This window comes from Drosophila arizonae, chromosome 2, assembly GCF_054131065.1.
Source record: "Drosophila arizonae isolate 15081-1271.41 chromosome 2, UAZ_ARI_1.0, whole genome shotgun sequence".
NCBI classification, from domain to species: domain Eukaryota; kingdom Metazoa; phylum Arthropoda; class Insecta; order Diptera; family Drosophilidae; genus Drosophila; species Drosophila arizonae.
The window spans coordinates 6,378,970-6,395,550 of record NC_142922.1 but is presented as its reverse complement, the minus strand read 5'-3'; the positions used below and the strand labels follow the sequence as shown (position 1 = coordinate 6,395,550).

At 34.9% G+C, this 16,581-nt stretch overlaps 2 protein-coding genes across 9 annotated transcripts; one reads left to right on the top strand and one right to left on the bottom strand.

Moving 5' to 3' along the window:
- Nucleotides 1-827: 827 nt before the first annotated feature.
- SppL (signal peptide peptidase-like protein) lies at nucleotides 828-5,885 on the bottom strand. Of its 3 annotated transcripts, none has more exons than XM_018016789.2 (7): nucleotides 5,592-5,885; nucleotides 2,526-3,085; nucleotides 2,127-2,270; nucleotides 1,875-2,066; nucleotides 1,344-1,797; nucleotides 1,158-1,278; nucleotides 828-1,099 (listed from the first exon to the last, which is right to left on the bottom strand). In XM_018016789.2, exons 2-7 carry the CDS (start codon nucleotides 2,830-2,832, stop codon nucleotides 1,031-1,033), a joined length of 1,287 nt encoding a protein of 428 aa, XP_017872278.1. In that variant the 5' UTR covers nucleotides 2,833-3,085; nucleotides 5,592-5,885; the 3' UTR covers nucleotides 828-1,030. The 3 variants fall into 3 exon arrangements, with proteins under 3 accessions (XP_017872278.1, XP_017872294.1, XP_089330117.1); XM_018016805.2 differs by having other exon boundaries at nucleotides 2,127-2,252; XM_089473991.1 differs by lacking the exon at nucleotides 5,592-5,885 and adding an exon at nucleotides 5,455-5,574.
- A 253-nt stretch (nucleotides 5,886-6,138) lies between these two features.
- Nucleotides 6,139-12,981, top strand: Tsp96F (Tetraspanin 96F). 6 transcript variants are annotated; one of them, XM_089474084.1, is made up of 6 exons: nucleotides 8,766-9,016; nucleotides 9,321-9,376; nucleotides 10,155-10,349; nucleotides 10,534-10,713; nucleotides 10,769-10,984; nucleotides 11,470-12,981. In XM_089474084.1, exons 3-6 carry the CDS (start codon nucleotides 10,191-10,193, stop codon nucleotides 11,617-11,619), a joined length of 705 nt encoding a protein of 234 aa, XP_089330210.1. In that variant the 5' UTR covers nucleotides 8,766-9,016; nucleotides 9,321-9,376; nucleotides 10,155-10,190; the 3' UTR covers nucleotides 11,620-12,981. The 6 variants fall into 6 exon arrangements, with proteins under 6 accessions (XP_017872305.1, XP_089330210.1, XP_089330204.1 ...); XM_089474070.1 differs by lacking the exon at nucleotides 8,766-9,016 and adding an exon at nucleotides 9,049-9,229; XM_018016816.2 differs by lacking the exons at nucleotides 8,766-9,016; nucleotides 9,321-9,376 and adding an exon at nucleotides 6,139-6,547.
- The last annotated feature ends 3,600 nt before the right edge of the window (nucleotides 12,982-16,581 follow it).

Genomic DNA, 16,581 nt, shown 5'->3' with positions numbered 1-16,581 from the left:
ACCAAAATAAAAAATTTGTAGACGACGAAAAAAGATAAAAAGATCATTTTTTAGGTTTATGTTCAAATCTCACATTTTTATTGTTTCTATATGTCTCGAAATTGCATTTACTTAAAATTAATGTGTAACTACTATGCATATATTTATAGTTATGTAATATTGTTTGTTTTTATCTTTTGATCGTTATAAATAATTAAAATTTGTTGAAACTTAATTTGTGAAACACACAAAGTGCAACATATTTCTTTTTCTTTCTTTTCTTTTAAATATTTATTATTTAAAACGAACACATGAATTTTGGCAAAACATCATATTCATCAAATGTACGTGTGAAAATTTGAAAGAAGGCCATGGAAATTTATATACTAATGTGTCTGAGGAAGGTTAAACGAATAATGATTTTCAAATGCGGGCGCACTTACTAACTATTATTTGTGATTGTGGATATTAAAATTAAGTATTTACAGAAAATGTCATACGGTTTGATAGTTGATTCGAATTGAAAATTTCATAAATTTGCTTTCTCTATTATTATGTGTATGCAAATATTTAAAATGTATTTTAAACCAAGCAAAAAAATTCAATCTCAACGGTTGGTAAATACAAAATAAAAATAACACTAATACTACAGTATATGCAGGTTAGTATGTAAATAATAATTCTGCTTAATTCTGTATGAGATAGAAGCGCATCGGAATCTTTCATTTGCATCAATATCAATACAACTTTTAGCATAAAACTGTTTCAAAATTAGCTTTGTGTAACAAAATGACATTTTACATTAAATCATACATGCACATTTTTGGGGCTTTTAGAAATCGTTGTCATTTGTATTAAAACTACATAGATTTATTATTCGGTTTTGCTGTTACTTCACTAAATTAGAATTACCTAACTTAAAAAAATTTGATACGTATAATTAAAGAATACGTATTTTATTAAGAGAGAATTCATAGTATGTGTATTGTGTTTTTCTCATTCTTCCCTTTCTTTCGTTTTGTTTTTAATTCTGTTTAAAGATAGAATACATTCAGACTTCCAATTGTTTTGATGGTTGATGCGCAATAAACGGTTCACTCCACATCCGTCGTAAATCACCCTAAGGAGTCAATATAATAATAGATTTATTTGTTAAGTTAAGAGAGGACTTCATTTACCTTTAAATAAGCCATTAGTAGCAATGGTAATAACGTGAAGGGCACTAAATAAAGTAAGGCAGGTTGTGCGGCCTTGAACACCTCCGAGCTAACCGTAGCCGTTAGCAGACCCAGGAAATAGCTATAAATAAGATAGTACCGAATTGAAAGACCATAAACAATAAGCAATCCATTCGCTCCACTTACCCCAGTAAGGAACAATGAAAGTATGTCAACTTAGAACCAACACCCTTTGGCGGCGACAGCGTTGGATCCGATGTGAAGCCCTGTGATTTTTTATAGGCATCATATCGTAGCACAAAGCATAGCAGTAGTCCGGGCATAACAACATCGCCTAGGCCGAGCATCGAGAAGTGTCCTGTATTGTGTATGCTGGGGAAAACCAGTTTGCCCGGCAAATTTAGTTTCGGTGTATCCCGCACAATGCCGCCCAAATTCAATTTGCGCGCCACAATGCCAACGGGATTCTCGGCGGGTCGCGTGGCCACCTTGACCATCACGTTTGTGCTGAATATGTACGATGACAGAAACACCCAAAACACGTCGTATATCAGTAGGCCAGTTAACAGCAGCGTCGACACCTTCAAGCTTGGCAGCCGCACGAACGCAATGAAGGCAACACAGAGACCCATGCCCATGGCTAAAATGGATCCATTGGATGCATAAAAAGTAACGATATAAAGAAAGTGACGTATTGCGTAGCTTCATTTGTCGTACCATCCATTAACAGCCAATGCCCGGTTAGCACCCAAACGCACACAATCGAGACTGAGAGAGTGAAGCTGAATAGCTCCGCTGCCGTAAAACGTCCACAGATCCCAAAGGAGAAGCGTTTGCCATCCGTGCAGGGCCGTATAATGTATTGGCACATGGGCAACAGCAGGAAAGCCAGCGCCACAGTGGCAATAACTGTGAATAAATAGTTAATGCGAGCAGTTAAACAGATTATGCATACTATGCTCTACTTACTGGCTGTGCAGACGGCGAACAGCAACTGCATCGAATCAAAGAAGAAGAACATAATGAGCAGCGATATGGAAGCACCCAAAGGCAGGCACAGTGCATGCATTGTATCGAGCGTGGCGAACTTGTCCGCTACATCAAAATTCGAGTCTATTAATTTTTGATATTGCAAGTCAATTAGTAATGATAGCAAATGATACGCATAAGTCTAAGCCTGAATCGAAATATTTGCGGGTGCTTATAAAAGTTGTTTACATTATGGACAAAACATTTGGAGTTAATGAGTTATTTATTTTCGAGTTGAAAGCAAATAAACATAATTGGAGAAAACGTCTATGAATCACTGGTTCCGTAAATAAATATGACGGATTGGTTGAATAATGTGTGTATTAAGCTAATGCTTACTTGGCTCCTTCTCGACCTGCTCGCCTGTTAGCAGATTCGTCATAGACTCATTGCGTTTCTTCGCCTCGCGCTCCCGTGCCTCCTGCTCAATGTTGAGGCTGCGAAAGCTGCCGTAGACAATTAGCAGCATCGATATTAGGCAGGTGGACACACGCGACGAGTCCATCACGCTCGACACTGTCCAATGTAGTTCACGATACTCAGAGCCAGCTGCTGCTGCTGCGGCCGCTGCTGCTGCACCGCCGCCGACACTGCCGCCACCAACGCCGCCACCACCAGTTTGCGCGCCGGCGCTGCCGTGCGACATGCTCGGTCAATGATAAGCGGAAAGATGGCCGCTGCCGCTGCCGCTATGCAGGAGACTATGCGTTCGCTGAATCGGTGTTGGAGTCGAAATCGGAATCAGGTTTGGGTGCAGTATCAGTCTTCACTATGGATTGTTATCAGCGCGCGCAGCTGCCACTGGTTATCTGTAACCTCTGCCGGTGCCGTTGCTGCTGCTGCTGCTTTTGCTGCTTCTGCTGCTACGTTGTCTCTGCGGGCCGCTGGCTGCAATGAAACTGAAATTCGATTTGGCCTATTAAAATTGAGATATGTTTGCGGTGCGTGTCTGTAGAAGACTTGCTGCTTTAGTAAACACTGCTCGCTATTAGTGCGTGTGTGTATGTGTAAATCCTTGTTGACATTAGTCTATTTGTTTTTTCTTTTTTTTTTGTTTTTTGTTTTTTTTTTTTTTTGTTTAAGTAACTTTAAACAGCTGCACTCGCACGAAACTTGCTTCACACACGACACACACACATACACATTCTCAATTAAGAAACAAACAATGATAAAGTATAAGATTTTCGCTGAGTACTCGTTTAGCGCTCAGAAAACCTTAAAAGTCGAAACAACAGCGGAAAGGTTAACTTTCATGCGGGCTAACTTCTTACACCCTACCACAAAAGCGGAACAGAGCTAACCAGCAACTGTTGCTGGTGTGTGAAAATAAAAACGGGCCTAAGCACAAAGAAGAAGGCCATCAAAAGTCGCTGGAATAAATTATAAAAGTATTACCCAGTTTCTGCTATGCTTTGCCCACTTTACGTTGTCGTTGTTGTTGTCGTCGCTGTTGTGGTTGTAGTCAAATGTTATTATTGTAGCATATTCTATGGTAAATTTACACACGATTCTCGAGCTTTTCTTGAAATACCCATCATTGTTATTAAGATCATAAGTTATACATATCTCAATGTATAGTATGAGTTTTATAATCATATTTTAGTTTATAATACTTTTAGCAATAGTTTCATTCTATTAAGAATGAAATAAAAAAAAAAAAAAATAAATAAAAAGCAATAAAAAGTATTAATGTAGAAATACATATAAATTACATATATTTTTATTAATCTCAAATTTAAATTATTGAATAGAATATGGTTAGAAAACAACAGATCTATTTCAAGCCATTTGAGAAACAGGAAAGAAATTTACAGACTCAGAGTCAGGCTCGATCGATGAAAGGATATATCCTAAAAAATAGTTGTAAACAGGGTATAACATAGTCGAGCAACGGAGGATGTTCTTCAGTTGGTCGTTGCACTCGTGCTATGTTAATGCAATGTTACTGTTAATGTTGGCAGCAGCCCGCTGTTAATGATAATAGAGTGATTCGTTAATAGAGAAATGAAGCACAAGACAAAAGCGAAACAGTTGCCAACAACTTCCTAGCTAGTTGTCATTTGTTGTTGTTGTTGTTATGGTTGAAACGGGTTGCCGTTGCGCGGACTAAATAATATGCTTTGTTCGAAATGCAAAGTGTAACATGTTGTCTCTGTTCTGTGTGTGTGTGCGTGTGTGTGTGTCTGTGTGTGGGGGAGCATGCAAATGATTGAAATATCGGAATGTGTGTGTGCCCCCCTTTTCAATGCAACTATTTAACAGTTCCCACACGTTGCACGCTTGTTGAAATTGTTGAAGCGCGCAAGGGAACGGGACAGGCAGATTATCAGACAATTAGATGCCATCTTCTGATGGGACAGAAAGGGGCTAATTGGAATTATATTATGCGACGACAGCCCAGACGAATAATACAGTCTTAATTAATTAAGGCGAATTGAGAAACTATTACCATTTACGTACATATGTACATCAAATAAAGATATATACAAGTTCACTTTCTAATGTAACATGTGCTTAATATTAACTTAAAGTACAAAGTTTTTGGTCAGCTCTGGCCGCTACTCTAAGCAAACTACTTATACGGAAGGTGAAAGTGAAGCTTGTCTGTGAGAAATGACGATCAAACCTAGCCAAATATCTACATAGTCTTCACAGTCTAGGCCATACGATTAGGAACAATCTTTTTTTATCTTTGGGATATATCATTTATTTACACAAAATTAATATATTTGTATATGAAAACAACAAATTTTGTTCAAATTAAGCTTACAATGTTTTATGAGGGCTGTATACATGTGCAAATGCAGATTTCTATGTATGTATGTATTTGAGTATTTTCACATATGTATGTGTGTGTAAGTTGTATGCAAATTGCTGAATTTTGCTGTTCAGCTTTTTGCTTTGCTTCAATCGTAAGTTTGCCAAGCAACACACACACATGCATGCGCGCACCCATACGCACACACTAAACAATAACAACACTCGGCGGCCCGCAACTGGATTCAAATGCAACACTTGTGAAATTTTATGTACACAACATCAAATACCGTAACAACAACAATAAACCTTAAAGCGTAGGCAAAGCTTTTATTTTTTTCTTGTATACAAAATGTTTAGACTCCACTTGAACGGCTGCCGCACCGCTCCACTGCGTAACAAAATTACAAGTATACAAACACTCACAAATTCACTCACTCACTGTTTGGCTATGTGTGTGTTAAGCAAGGACAGGGGCAGAGGTGTGGCAGGGGGGCTGGTCTTTAATTACTTGAAACTTAGACGCAAGCAGCAGCCTGTTTCAATTTCATTGCACCTCGAAGTTTTTTACAGTATTAGTGGGGCACAATTGGACTAGTGGGGGCGGTTGTGTGTGTAGCGCCTGCTTGGGGGATTGCCAGTGCTTACTTTGCCCTGCGATTCACATTTACATTCGTGTTTGGCTGTGTATTTTGTTTTCCTTTTGTACCGATTTTCTTTTCGTTTAGTGAAAAGCCACAGCTGCTACATGCTTAGTTCACACATTTTAATTTTTTTGTGAATTAGTTGCAGCTAATGCACTTTTCACTGGTTACTCAATAGTTTATTACTAATAATGCATTATTTTATTATTTTTCTTTGCACTCCTTTACTGTTTTTTCTGATGGAAAAACAACGAACTACAAGTGTGGCCCAACACCGCGAAGCCATAAATGTTTGCAGTTCTTTGACGATATTTGCATATCGATATAAATGTTGGCAATCGTTTGTTTATATACATCGATATATTTTACTTTTAATTTAAAATGAGTCAATGAGTTGCATTGAATTTACAAGTATCATGTTTAGTATAAAATCATATTTTATTTGTATTTTTCAATAATAAGTTATATTTAAATCAGTGTTGCACAACGTTTAATTTGGTTTGTAATCGATTAGAATTTTAGTATTCAAGCGATAAGTTGATTAAAGGCCATTTGATACGCGGCCACACTGAATCAGACGTGATTGAGAGAGCGCCGCTGATGCTTCGATGTACAAATAAAATTTAAATTATTGTTAAATGCAACGCGTTTAACGGAAATAAAACGAATAATAGCGATTTAAGTAAAAAGTGTTTTTTAAATTAATTAACGAAACAAACGATAAACTAATTAATTTTAAAAGTGTGCAACTGCAACGAATAAGAAAAGTGCATTAAAGGCTGCAAGAGGCTAAAGCAAAGCAGCTTGAGTTTAAAGCGGCAGGAAGCCCAAGGTGTTGACAAAGCCGTCTTACTAAACGAAAACTGTGCGAAAAAGCTAATTAAAGACCATAAAATGGGTCTAAACGGCTGCTGTTCGTGTGTTAAATACTTGATGGTCCTTATAAACATCTTATTTTGGGTAGGTATGCAAGCAGACAACAACAACCGTAACAGTAACAACACAGAATCAGACAGCTCACTAATACCCACAGCAACTGGAACACATGAATAGAGATATAGATGGCGCGTTTATAAGTGTATGTGTGCGCGTTCCCTATGCCTTAGCCTGTGCTCGCGCGCACGCTCTCAACTGCTGCTGCTGCTGCTCACTCCCTACTCCAATAAACAATAGAAGTTCCGTTGTGGGTGGGAGAGTATACGACGCCCACTCACACATACACACGCGGAGCACAAATAGGCAGGCAGACAAGCAGCGAAAGCATCGCGCTCTTCTTTTCCCCCTCTCATTTGTGCTGCTCCCACACATTGAGATATGCCGTTTGTCTTGTTTTCTTGTTGGCCTTTTCCTGTTGGTTTTTTATTTTTATACGAGTATGCGTGCCTTGTTGTTGTTAGTTTTGAGCGTTGCTTCTTGCTACACCTTCGTTCTTTTCAATTTCTTATCTACAGCAAAAGTGAAGCAACGGCTCATTCATTGCTTTAACGCCCGTGTGTATGTATCTATTTACTTGCACACACATATACAGACACACAGACACATATGTGTAGGGGCAGGACCCACATTTGGCGCCTTTTGGGTGCGCCACTCCCCACAAGCCCACGCTCTCTTATTTTTACAGTTGCTTCTCACTGAAAGGGTTCAACGAATTGCGTGTATGTGTGTGTGTGTAAAAGTGTATTTCTTTTTAGTTTTACGCAATTTACTATCTCCACATTGATTCATCGTTTAAATTCTTATTTGCTTTATGTTGTTTGTCTTTCTTGAGTAAAATTGTATTTTCCAATTTTGTTTCAAAAAAAATTTTTGGTTGTTATTTTCTTGTTGCTTTTTCGATTTTTCCCTATAGTATTTATTAGTCAAATCTATTTTCGAACAAACCAAAAACAACATTCAGCTTTCATTCTATGTGGATGTTGATTTTTTCCTCTTGTTGGGGGAGGAGGTGGGAGATTCTTGTTGTTGGTCACAGTGGTGCAAATTATTTATGAACTGCGAGATATATGTATATGCATACGGTCATTTGAAAATACGCTTTGTTCTTTAATGTTTAAGTATGACTATTTCCTTTTTTTAAATACAAATTTTTATTATATGAAATACGAGTGTTTGTTCTCGTGAAGAAATAAATATAAATTTGTATATGTTTGTTGTATTAGCGTTTATTTATAATATTTGTTTGCCTTACATTTTGTTGTCTAAAATGCTTTAACTATTTTTAATTATGATTGATACGATGATTAAATATAATGACACAATCAGATAGTTAAAAAGGAAGACGTATTCAATATTTTCAGTCAGTTGCAGTTTGCTCGTGAATATTTGCAACACTGTGACATAGTTTTCCATAACATTTCCATTTTCATCAGCATCGCCGCTGCGGGGCTTCGTGATCAAGCGGCACGACTTTAGCTGACGCTGATGCTCTGACGTTCCATTGATAGTATCCGACGAGCAGACAGATCGGACGGATCGACCAACCGCCACAGATGCCGTCATTCAGTTAGAAGCGCTCTGCCTGCCTGCCTGCCGACTTGGCTGGTGGACATTGCTGACGTCTCTCGCATGCCGACCAATTAATTTATATGATCTGCTCTCCTCCTTCCCCCCTTCATTTTGTTCATAATTCACTGTGCTATTTTTCACACAATTATTCATACTATATACATACGTTTGCATCATGAACGACAAATAAAAATTAAACGATCAAAGTTGCATAAGGAAAATGTGCCGAGGACATTTTTCTTTTACGATTCTGCTTTCTTGTTGATTTACTACGTCCACAGTGATGTAGGTCATGCAAGGAGCTGGAACTTTTATTAAACATTTGGCCTACATTTCATCTGCACGCGACAATTTGTCTGTTTTATATGCACCATGTACTTAAATAACACACATGTTACCAATTTTCTGCCATTCGCAACATTTGTATTTTAACGCTATGCGTTTTGTTGCTGTATTCCGATTCATTCATACAAACGGGCATCAAAATGCACTTTGCTTTGACCTTTTTTTCAACGATTCCGCTTTTCTTATGACTTCGCGCATACCTCTATCTCACTCTCTTTCTCACTTACTCTCATTTATTTCTATTCGCCAGTGTGCTGAAGTGAAAGACCACCCGCATTTAAAGCTTAGGCTATTTTTAGGATTTGTATTTTGCTTTTATGTACAAATTTGGTACATTTTGTTGTTGAAATTTGCATCAGGGCTTGATATAAAAAAAAAATTCAACTTTTAAGTTCTAAAATTAAATCTTTTAATTAAAGTTGATTGCTGTTTAAAGCAACTTCAAGCAAATAAACTTTGATCGGCTAATTGGTGCATTTTATTTAGTTTATTTTTTGTTGCGGTATTTGTGGTCACGATTCAGTATCACAAGTATTAGTAGACTAATTGCAACATCTCAATTGTAACTTGCGCAAAGAAGTGGGTCAATGTCAATAGAGAATAATTTTATATACTATATTAAAAAGACAAAATTTGCTATTCAAATACTATTAACAATTTATTACATTATTATTAATCACTATTACTATTATACAAAGGCAAGCTGTGTGATTAAATCGGCATATCACAGCACATTTTAATAAAACACTTGCTACAATTCCACATTAAGTAAATGAGATTAGTATTGTAGTAGTAAGTACTGAAATGTTTATATATCGGCGGCATGCATGCTTGGAATTATTTTATAATACCATATACTTGATATAAACTTCAATTTCCATAGAAATGCAACATTGATTGATGTTAAATGCTTACTGATATTTTGTTTGATATCAAAAAGTAAGTGATTTACTGTATTACATATTATAATATATAGCTATAGTATGTAGTCTCGGCTGTTGAGTGTTAAAAATTTACTGAACGTCTCGTATAATGCTAATTGCGATAAGTGAGTGAAAACTGTATAAATTAATTTACATATAATTGTTGATGCTCATTAAGAATATAATCTGCTTTGAGTATTGTATAGTATAAAATTAATATGTGTAGACAGATGCCAATATAAACTGGCATATTTCTCGTCCCGCGCCTGATAATCCCCCAGCCCCAAGATAAGGCTATGAATTCGCATTCACATTGTCGATTGGTTCAATGTCTTGGCAAAAACAACGGCGAAGCAAAAAGAAAATAAAATCTGGCTCTTGATTTCGTGAAAACGTAAACACATTAAAACAAATAAACACAAGAATATAACGACATGAAATGCTGGAAACATTTCTAAAGTCTGCCCGGCCCGACTGCGGAAATCATGAGTTACGAACGAACCATGTTTCATAATGCCCATCGGCGGATAGACAATGTTCCGGGGAATACGTTCGCATTCTTGGCACGACTCTGGCTGCCCGCTTTAATTGCCGCCCTCTCTAGTGGGGCGTGTCACAAACACACACACATAAACATTGCGTCATTGAAGCGTTTCGCTGTTAGCGTTACGATTGATGAGATTGAGTAAAGAACATATGATGTTACTTCACTAAATACGAACAAATGAATGCCTGACCTATTTAAGATATTCATTTTTAAAGACTTACATTCATTTTTTTAAATACTTTTCCAGCTAATCGGCTTGACCATTGTGCTCACCTCACTATGGATGCTAACGGATCCCACGTTCATGCTATCGATGACACAATCGTATAATCACTATCATATAGCACTCTATGTCTTCCTGGCCATTGGCATACTTATTACTCTGGGCGCATTCTTTGGCTGTTTGGGTGTCTGCCGCGAGTCGCAATGTCTGCTTGTTTCGGTAAGTGTTGCTCAGCTGCACAATCCAATTACAAAATGCAAAGTATCACTCGACCCACACGCACTTGGCCCACGCTGTCTGGATTGGTTCGCCCACGAGGCGCATGAAACCCGCAATTCGTTAAATGATTTTGACTGCAGTTTGTTGACTTACGCTCATTAATTAATAAACGGTTTCCTTGCAGTTCTTCTGTGTGATACTCATTGTGATGGTCGCACAAATAGCAGCCGGTGCCTGGGCGTTCCACAACAGAAACAAACTGGATGACATGGTTCGTGCGGCGGTCAAGTCATCTGTGCAGGAGGAGTACGGACAGTCCAGCATGAGCTCACGCACCGTCACCTTCGATACGCTACAAAAGAATGTAAGTATTATCATTTGAAGCTGAAGTGATTTACGAACAAAAAATCTCTTTATAGTTGAAATGCTGCGGAGCCGATGGGCCTGGCGACTGGGCCACGAGTCGTTTCAATAATGTGGATCGCACGAATATCGTCGATATTGCCGTATCCTCCATGAATGTGCTCTACAATATACCAGAATCATGTTGCAAAGAGGATATCAAGGACAACGAGTGTGATAAGTGGCGCAACTTGAAATTTGGCGGCCCATTAAACACGTATATTTATCAGCAGGTAAGATTGAGAATTTAGTTTTAGAAGATTGATCGTTTGTAAAAGAAACTCAGTTGACTTATACGAAATGATATTTTAGTTATTATAAATATGAACTCATATTGAAACTGCTTTTATAAGCAATTGTTTCTTATATGGATTCTATTTTGAGTTGCCAACGTTTCATAACTTCTTTGACCTTTGACGACTATCTGGTATTTCTAAGCACCGTCAATCGTTTGATCATAAAAATTAATAATCCTTTAAGTTAATTGATTGTTTTTCCACGCTTGAGTTAATAAAAATTCTATGCGTGACACAAAGACACTCAAAACCCGTTAATTATTATTGATATTCCGCACGCATTGAAACTGCTTGAGGAGAAACTTCTCCTATGGCGGCAATCGCATAATAAACAAACAATAAACATTTGAATTCTATGTCTGGAAAAATAACCGAAGAATTATAGATAAATTCTAACTGTTTATGTACTTCTCTCTTTACAGGGCTGCGTTGATAAGCTGATTGAAATTATCTATGAAAATTGGGTCACAATCTTTGCTGTTACTGCGGCTGTCATTCTGCTGGAGCTGCTCTCGTTGACCTTCGCCCTGAGCCTGTGCTGTGCGGTGAGGAATCAGCACTACAAGGCCTGAGAATTACAGAATTCCCATAGGGAAATAACAGACGATGAGAAGTACTAACAAACCAAATGTGAACTGCTGAAGCATAGGCGTTACTAAAAACAACAACAATTGGTGCGACAGAAATGCATTTAGCACTGACAGCAAATAGCGAACAGCAAACAGCAAACTGTTGGCACTTTGCAATAGCTGTAAGCAAAGGCTGTAGCTGGCTAGGTTTTTAGAGGCTGTCAGTCCATGCAAATACTTTAAAACAAACACTTTTGTAGTACTTTAATAAGCAACAAACTGAGCAATTGTGGACGATTTGAAGATGACAGAGAGTCAAGGAAATTGAATGAACTTTATATGAACTTGATACGCAACAATTTTTCTAAAATATTTCTATATTGAAAACAAACGGAAAACAAATCTCATTTTACACTAGCAAACAAAATAGAAAACTTAACGTAAATCAATACACAACAGCAGTAAATTCCTTAATATTAGGATAAATCTAACCGCATAAGGCAAAAAGTTTCAATTTAAAGAAAGCATAATGTTTAGAAACAAAAATAAATGTAGTACGACACAAGCATACTATATACAAATCGTACATTAGCTATTTAAGCACAAAAGTATAAATTGATTTGCCAAAAAGATGGAAGTTTAAATGCAATCATAGATTTTGTTAGAAAATACACACTTTTGAATCGTATGCCAATTAGTGTACGCACAATTTAGGAAGAATCTAGCGAAGGAGCATTCCAAAAGTGAAAACGTTTATGTAAATGCCCACATTAAGTTCTGATTCGGTGTTGCCATCCAAAGATCCAAACCCAAAAAATTCTTATCATTTCTTTTTTGTGAAATCATGTGCTAAAATGAATAGTTAAATATTAGAGGAAATTCGTTGAGCTTCGCGAAATTAAATGCCAAATAAGTTATGTATTTACCAAAACAAAATTTGTTTTAACATCGAGTGTTAAGTAACAGCGCCCTGTTGACTACATAACATTAGCTGCCATTCAAAGCGCTGCTTTCGTTCTAGCACTGTTATTAAACATGCTGTTAGCTAACAGCTCTCTGTAAAATACCCTGCCATTTGTTGAATACATTCGAAATAAAACTGTCACACTTCTCAAACATACTTATGACGAACTAAATATTTTTCGAATCGACATATATATAAATTATTTATTATTTAATTTATTCAAGTACAATTACTATGTAACCTAAACAACCATTAATGCAAGTACGTAATGAATTTATATTTATATTAAACCTCGAGATCCCATACATACATCCAATACATATATATTTACACATACATATGTATATATTTTTTGTACCATGTATTTTTCATTTCTCATAAAAGCAAAAAGCGAAAACGAATTTTGTATTTTTATTGTTGTTAAATGAATTTTGTTGTTAGTTAATGGTAATGAGCGTCATACTTTGTACCCTTCGCAACGTTCAAGTTAATCAAATCTACAACCAATCCAATGACAAAATTATAATACATTTATATTACTTTACAAGTAACGTAAACAAATACAAATAAATAAATATATATATTTAAATTTACACATCAAAAGGTAAAGATTTATTTACATTTTATAGTAGTTAATCCAATTTTTGATTTAGTGAAGTAAAAATGTTCGTGCAAAAGGAGTTAAATTTTAAAATGTAGTCTAAGTAAACCATTTCACAAATAATAAACATGTTTAACAAATTCAACAAACAAAAATAAAAAAGTTGGAAATGTAGCGAATCATCTATATATACACATATATATATATATTAAAAAAAAAAAAAGAACAGCAAATATATATAGAAATTTAATTAAACATTCAAGAACAAACTTAATATATAATAAACGTGAGTGTCATAAAACCTTCATATGATTCCGATTTACGGATCATAAATCATTAAGAATCAAAATCATTACATCAAAATACATACAAGTTAATGCATTAATCAAACTATCAAAATATATTTCAATAAACAATTCTAATTCTAATGCTGGCATATGAAATGCATATATATTCATTACACATTCGTATAACCAAGTGAAGATCATGCAAGAAAGAAGTTAATATAAACATGTTTCATATGATTGATCCCAAATTGAAATTTGCTATAAGTCGAAACAAAAAAGAAAAATGAAAAACAGCACATGAAGCAATATAAATATATTCTGAAACATGGATGCTCAACAACCGCAATTAAATAATAATAAAAAAAATAGAAACATTTTCTGAAAAACGTTATGATAAGTACACCCACTCAAACACAGTCTCGTGCATAATTTATAGATATTCTCACTCAAATGCATAAATGCCGAATTCAATACATGAAATTATACACTCGGAGAAAATTCATAAATAAATAAACATCTATTTAACAAAATGTGACTTCCATAATCGGTTGGGGTACTTTTGGGAAAGATCCTAGATTCGAATTACTCTATAATGTTTTAAATAGAAAATATTTCTATAAAATAAGTCTAGGTTCTTCTGTGGTCTGGGTAAGTTGACTAGCAATGACAGTTAGGCTTTTTATTTAAATAATCTAAGTTAGATATACGAAGCGATCTTCATCTCTAGAGGGTTTTCAATGTCAGAGAGGTAATAATCAATTTACAATTAGAGGGGTCGTAAGTAAGGTGTATTTTATAGAAGAGCATTCCCGCTCTGGGACACACTATGACTATAAGTTCAGCTTGAACTGCTGTTGACCTTTTCTCGATGTCTCGAAATAAGTGATTTTATCTGAGAATCAGCCGTATTCATCATAAACTACGTTCTTTAAAAGAGCTTTAATCGAACAGGTCGAAGCAAGGCGCTCAACCGAAAACAGAAACGAATATAACTATGAGCGTAAAGAATAAAAGGGTTAACAGTTTTTTTGCGAGCTATGCTTGTTATAGATCTTCTTATTCTGTTGATAGAGCTGTTTGAACTTACTTTTTCAAAGACCATATTTCAATAGTCTGTTCTTTAAATTCGCATCCGAATGTCTGAAAATTAAATACTCTCTCATACATATGTTTATTATTAAATTGTTACTTTTATTAAAATTGTTATATTTTGCCCAGTTTTGAGTTATTATTTTCACTTTTTATCATGTTTATGGATTAACATAATTTATAATTGAGAACTAAAAACTAGTTGATTTTGGTATGGAATTTCTTTTTGTTTTGGCAAACAATGTGACATCAATCTAGATTAACGTATAGACACGATTTTTTATTTTTTATTTTAAGCTCTAACGAGTTCATATAACTTAAGGAAACATTATCTTTTGTTTGTTTTAAAAGTAGATTGATATTTTGGTATTTTTTGTGTTTTTTGGTTTTTTGTTGTCATGCATTAAATTCCATATGCTTATGTTAATTAAAAGATTTACCACAAATATTAAGAGAGAATCGGTTCGACTCCATTTGACTCGACTCGACTTGAGTAGTTATTTAGCATTAATGAATTATGCATGGATGCATATGCATATTTATGTGTTAGACGATTAAACAAATATTCAAGTATAGTTAATTAGAGTATGTTATTAGGTATTATCCATGTGATTTGGGATCTCGTATTATGGCGATTACTTATAAACAATTCAAATCACTAACCACGTTTGCTGCTGTTAAGTACTTTAATAGTAGGGCTTCCTCTTCTCCTTTCGGTTAAAATGATAAATAATAGAATTTATGTAATCTAGCAGAGCTATGAAATGAATGAACTTTCCTCGAATATTCATTACTTGTCTTCTATTTTTTTTTTTATACATTTAATCGTAATTTAAATAGCTTATGTTGGAAAAATTATTATCATAATTTACATTTACTAGGTACATTTTGATTTAATTTAGTTTCAACTAAATGCGAATGCAATATATTTAGTTAAAAAATACATAAATTTACGTTTGTTATGTTTAATTTGAATTATGCCAAAAATAGTTGCTAAACACTTTTAAGGTTATTTTCTTGGTTAGCTAGCTACACTCATAGAACGTCATCAAATTAAATATACATATACAAACTATATAGTACATATATGTTTGTAGATAGTTCGATTTGGGATTAGTAGACACTTACACAAATTAGTTATTCTTACTAAACATTCAGTTGCTAAAAACAATGACAATGATGTTTGATTTAGCATTGAGTTGATGAATCGATTAAATATATAACATATATATTTAGGTATATGTATATTTATATATTTAATGAATAAAGTTTTAAGCGTTTCCATTTCATTTTTTAGTATTTGACTAGTTAGACATTTAAATTATAGTATATGTTTTATTTTTCTTTAAACTCTGAGCTGAGTCTCCTTTGCTTGGGCAGTTGCCATGCAAAAACTAGGTAGGTTGAATCTCGGGGTCGTTTATTATATAGGTCGCATAGTTAGGTTAAGTCAAGTTTAAGGACATTCACTTGCAGCACTTATCTAAAGTTTCATTCTTTTTCCGTAACACTGATATTGATGCGCATTTCTTAATATTGCCATTATTATATTTAGGTTAATTCACAATAGAACCTCTTCATGATATTTGGGATACGTTAGATGTTAGTGAACTGAATAGGCATACAATTTAAGGGTATATTTTTGATTAAGTGATGGTATGGGAATCTAAAAACAGAAGAGCTCTATCACTTCAAGTTTTTTAGATATTCCTATGTAATTCATATTTAAGAAATTCCCTTTTACAAATACCTTTCAAGTGGTTAATTCCAGCTTGGTTAATCATCTTCAGAACACTTTTATTTATAAATTTAAAAATATATTTTGTCCTAAAATATGATCAATTTTAATTTAATTTACTCAACCGCTGCTCAAGATGCCCTCTTCATCTTTTTCACCTAAGTTATTATTTTTTTTTTCGTTAAGTCTGTTTCAAAAACTTTGCTCTCAGACAAACAAGTAACACTCGTTCCGGGTTCAAAAGAGTTCGAATTCATTCAGAGATATTGATTTTTGCAAGTGCACT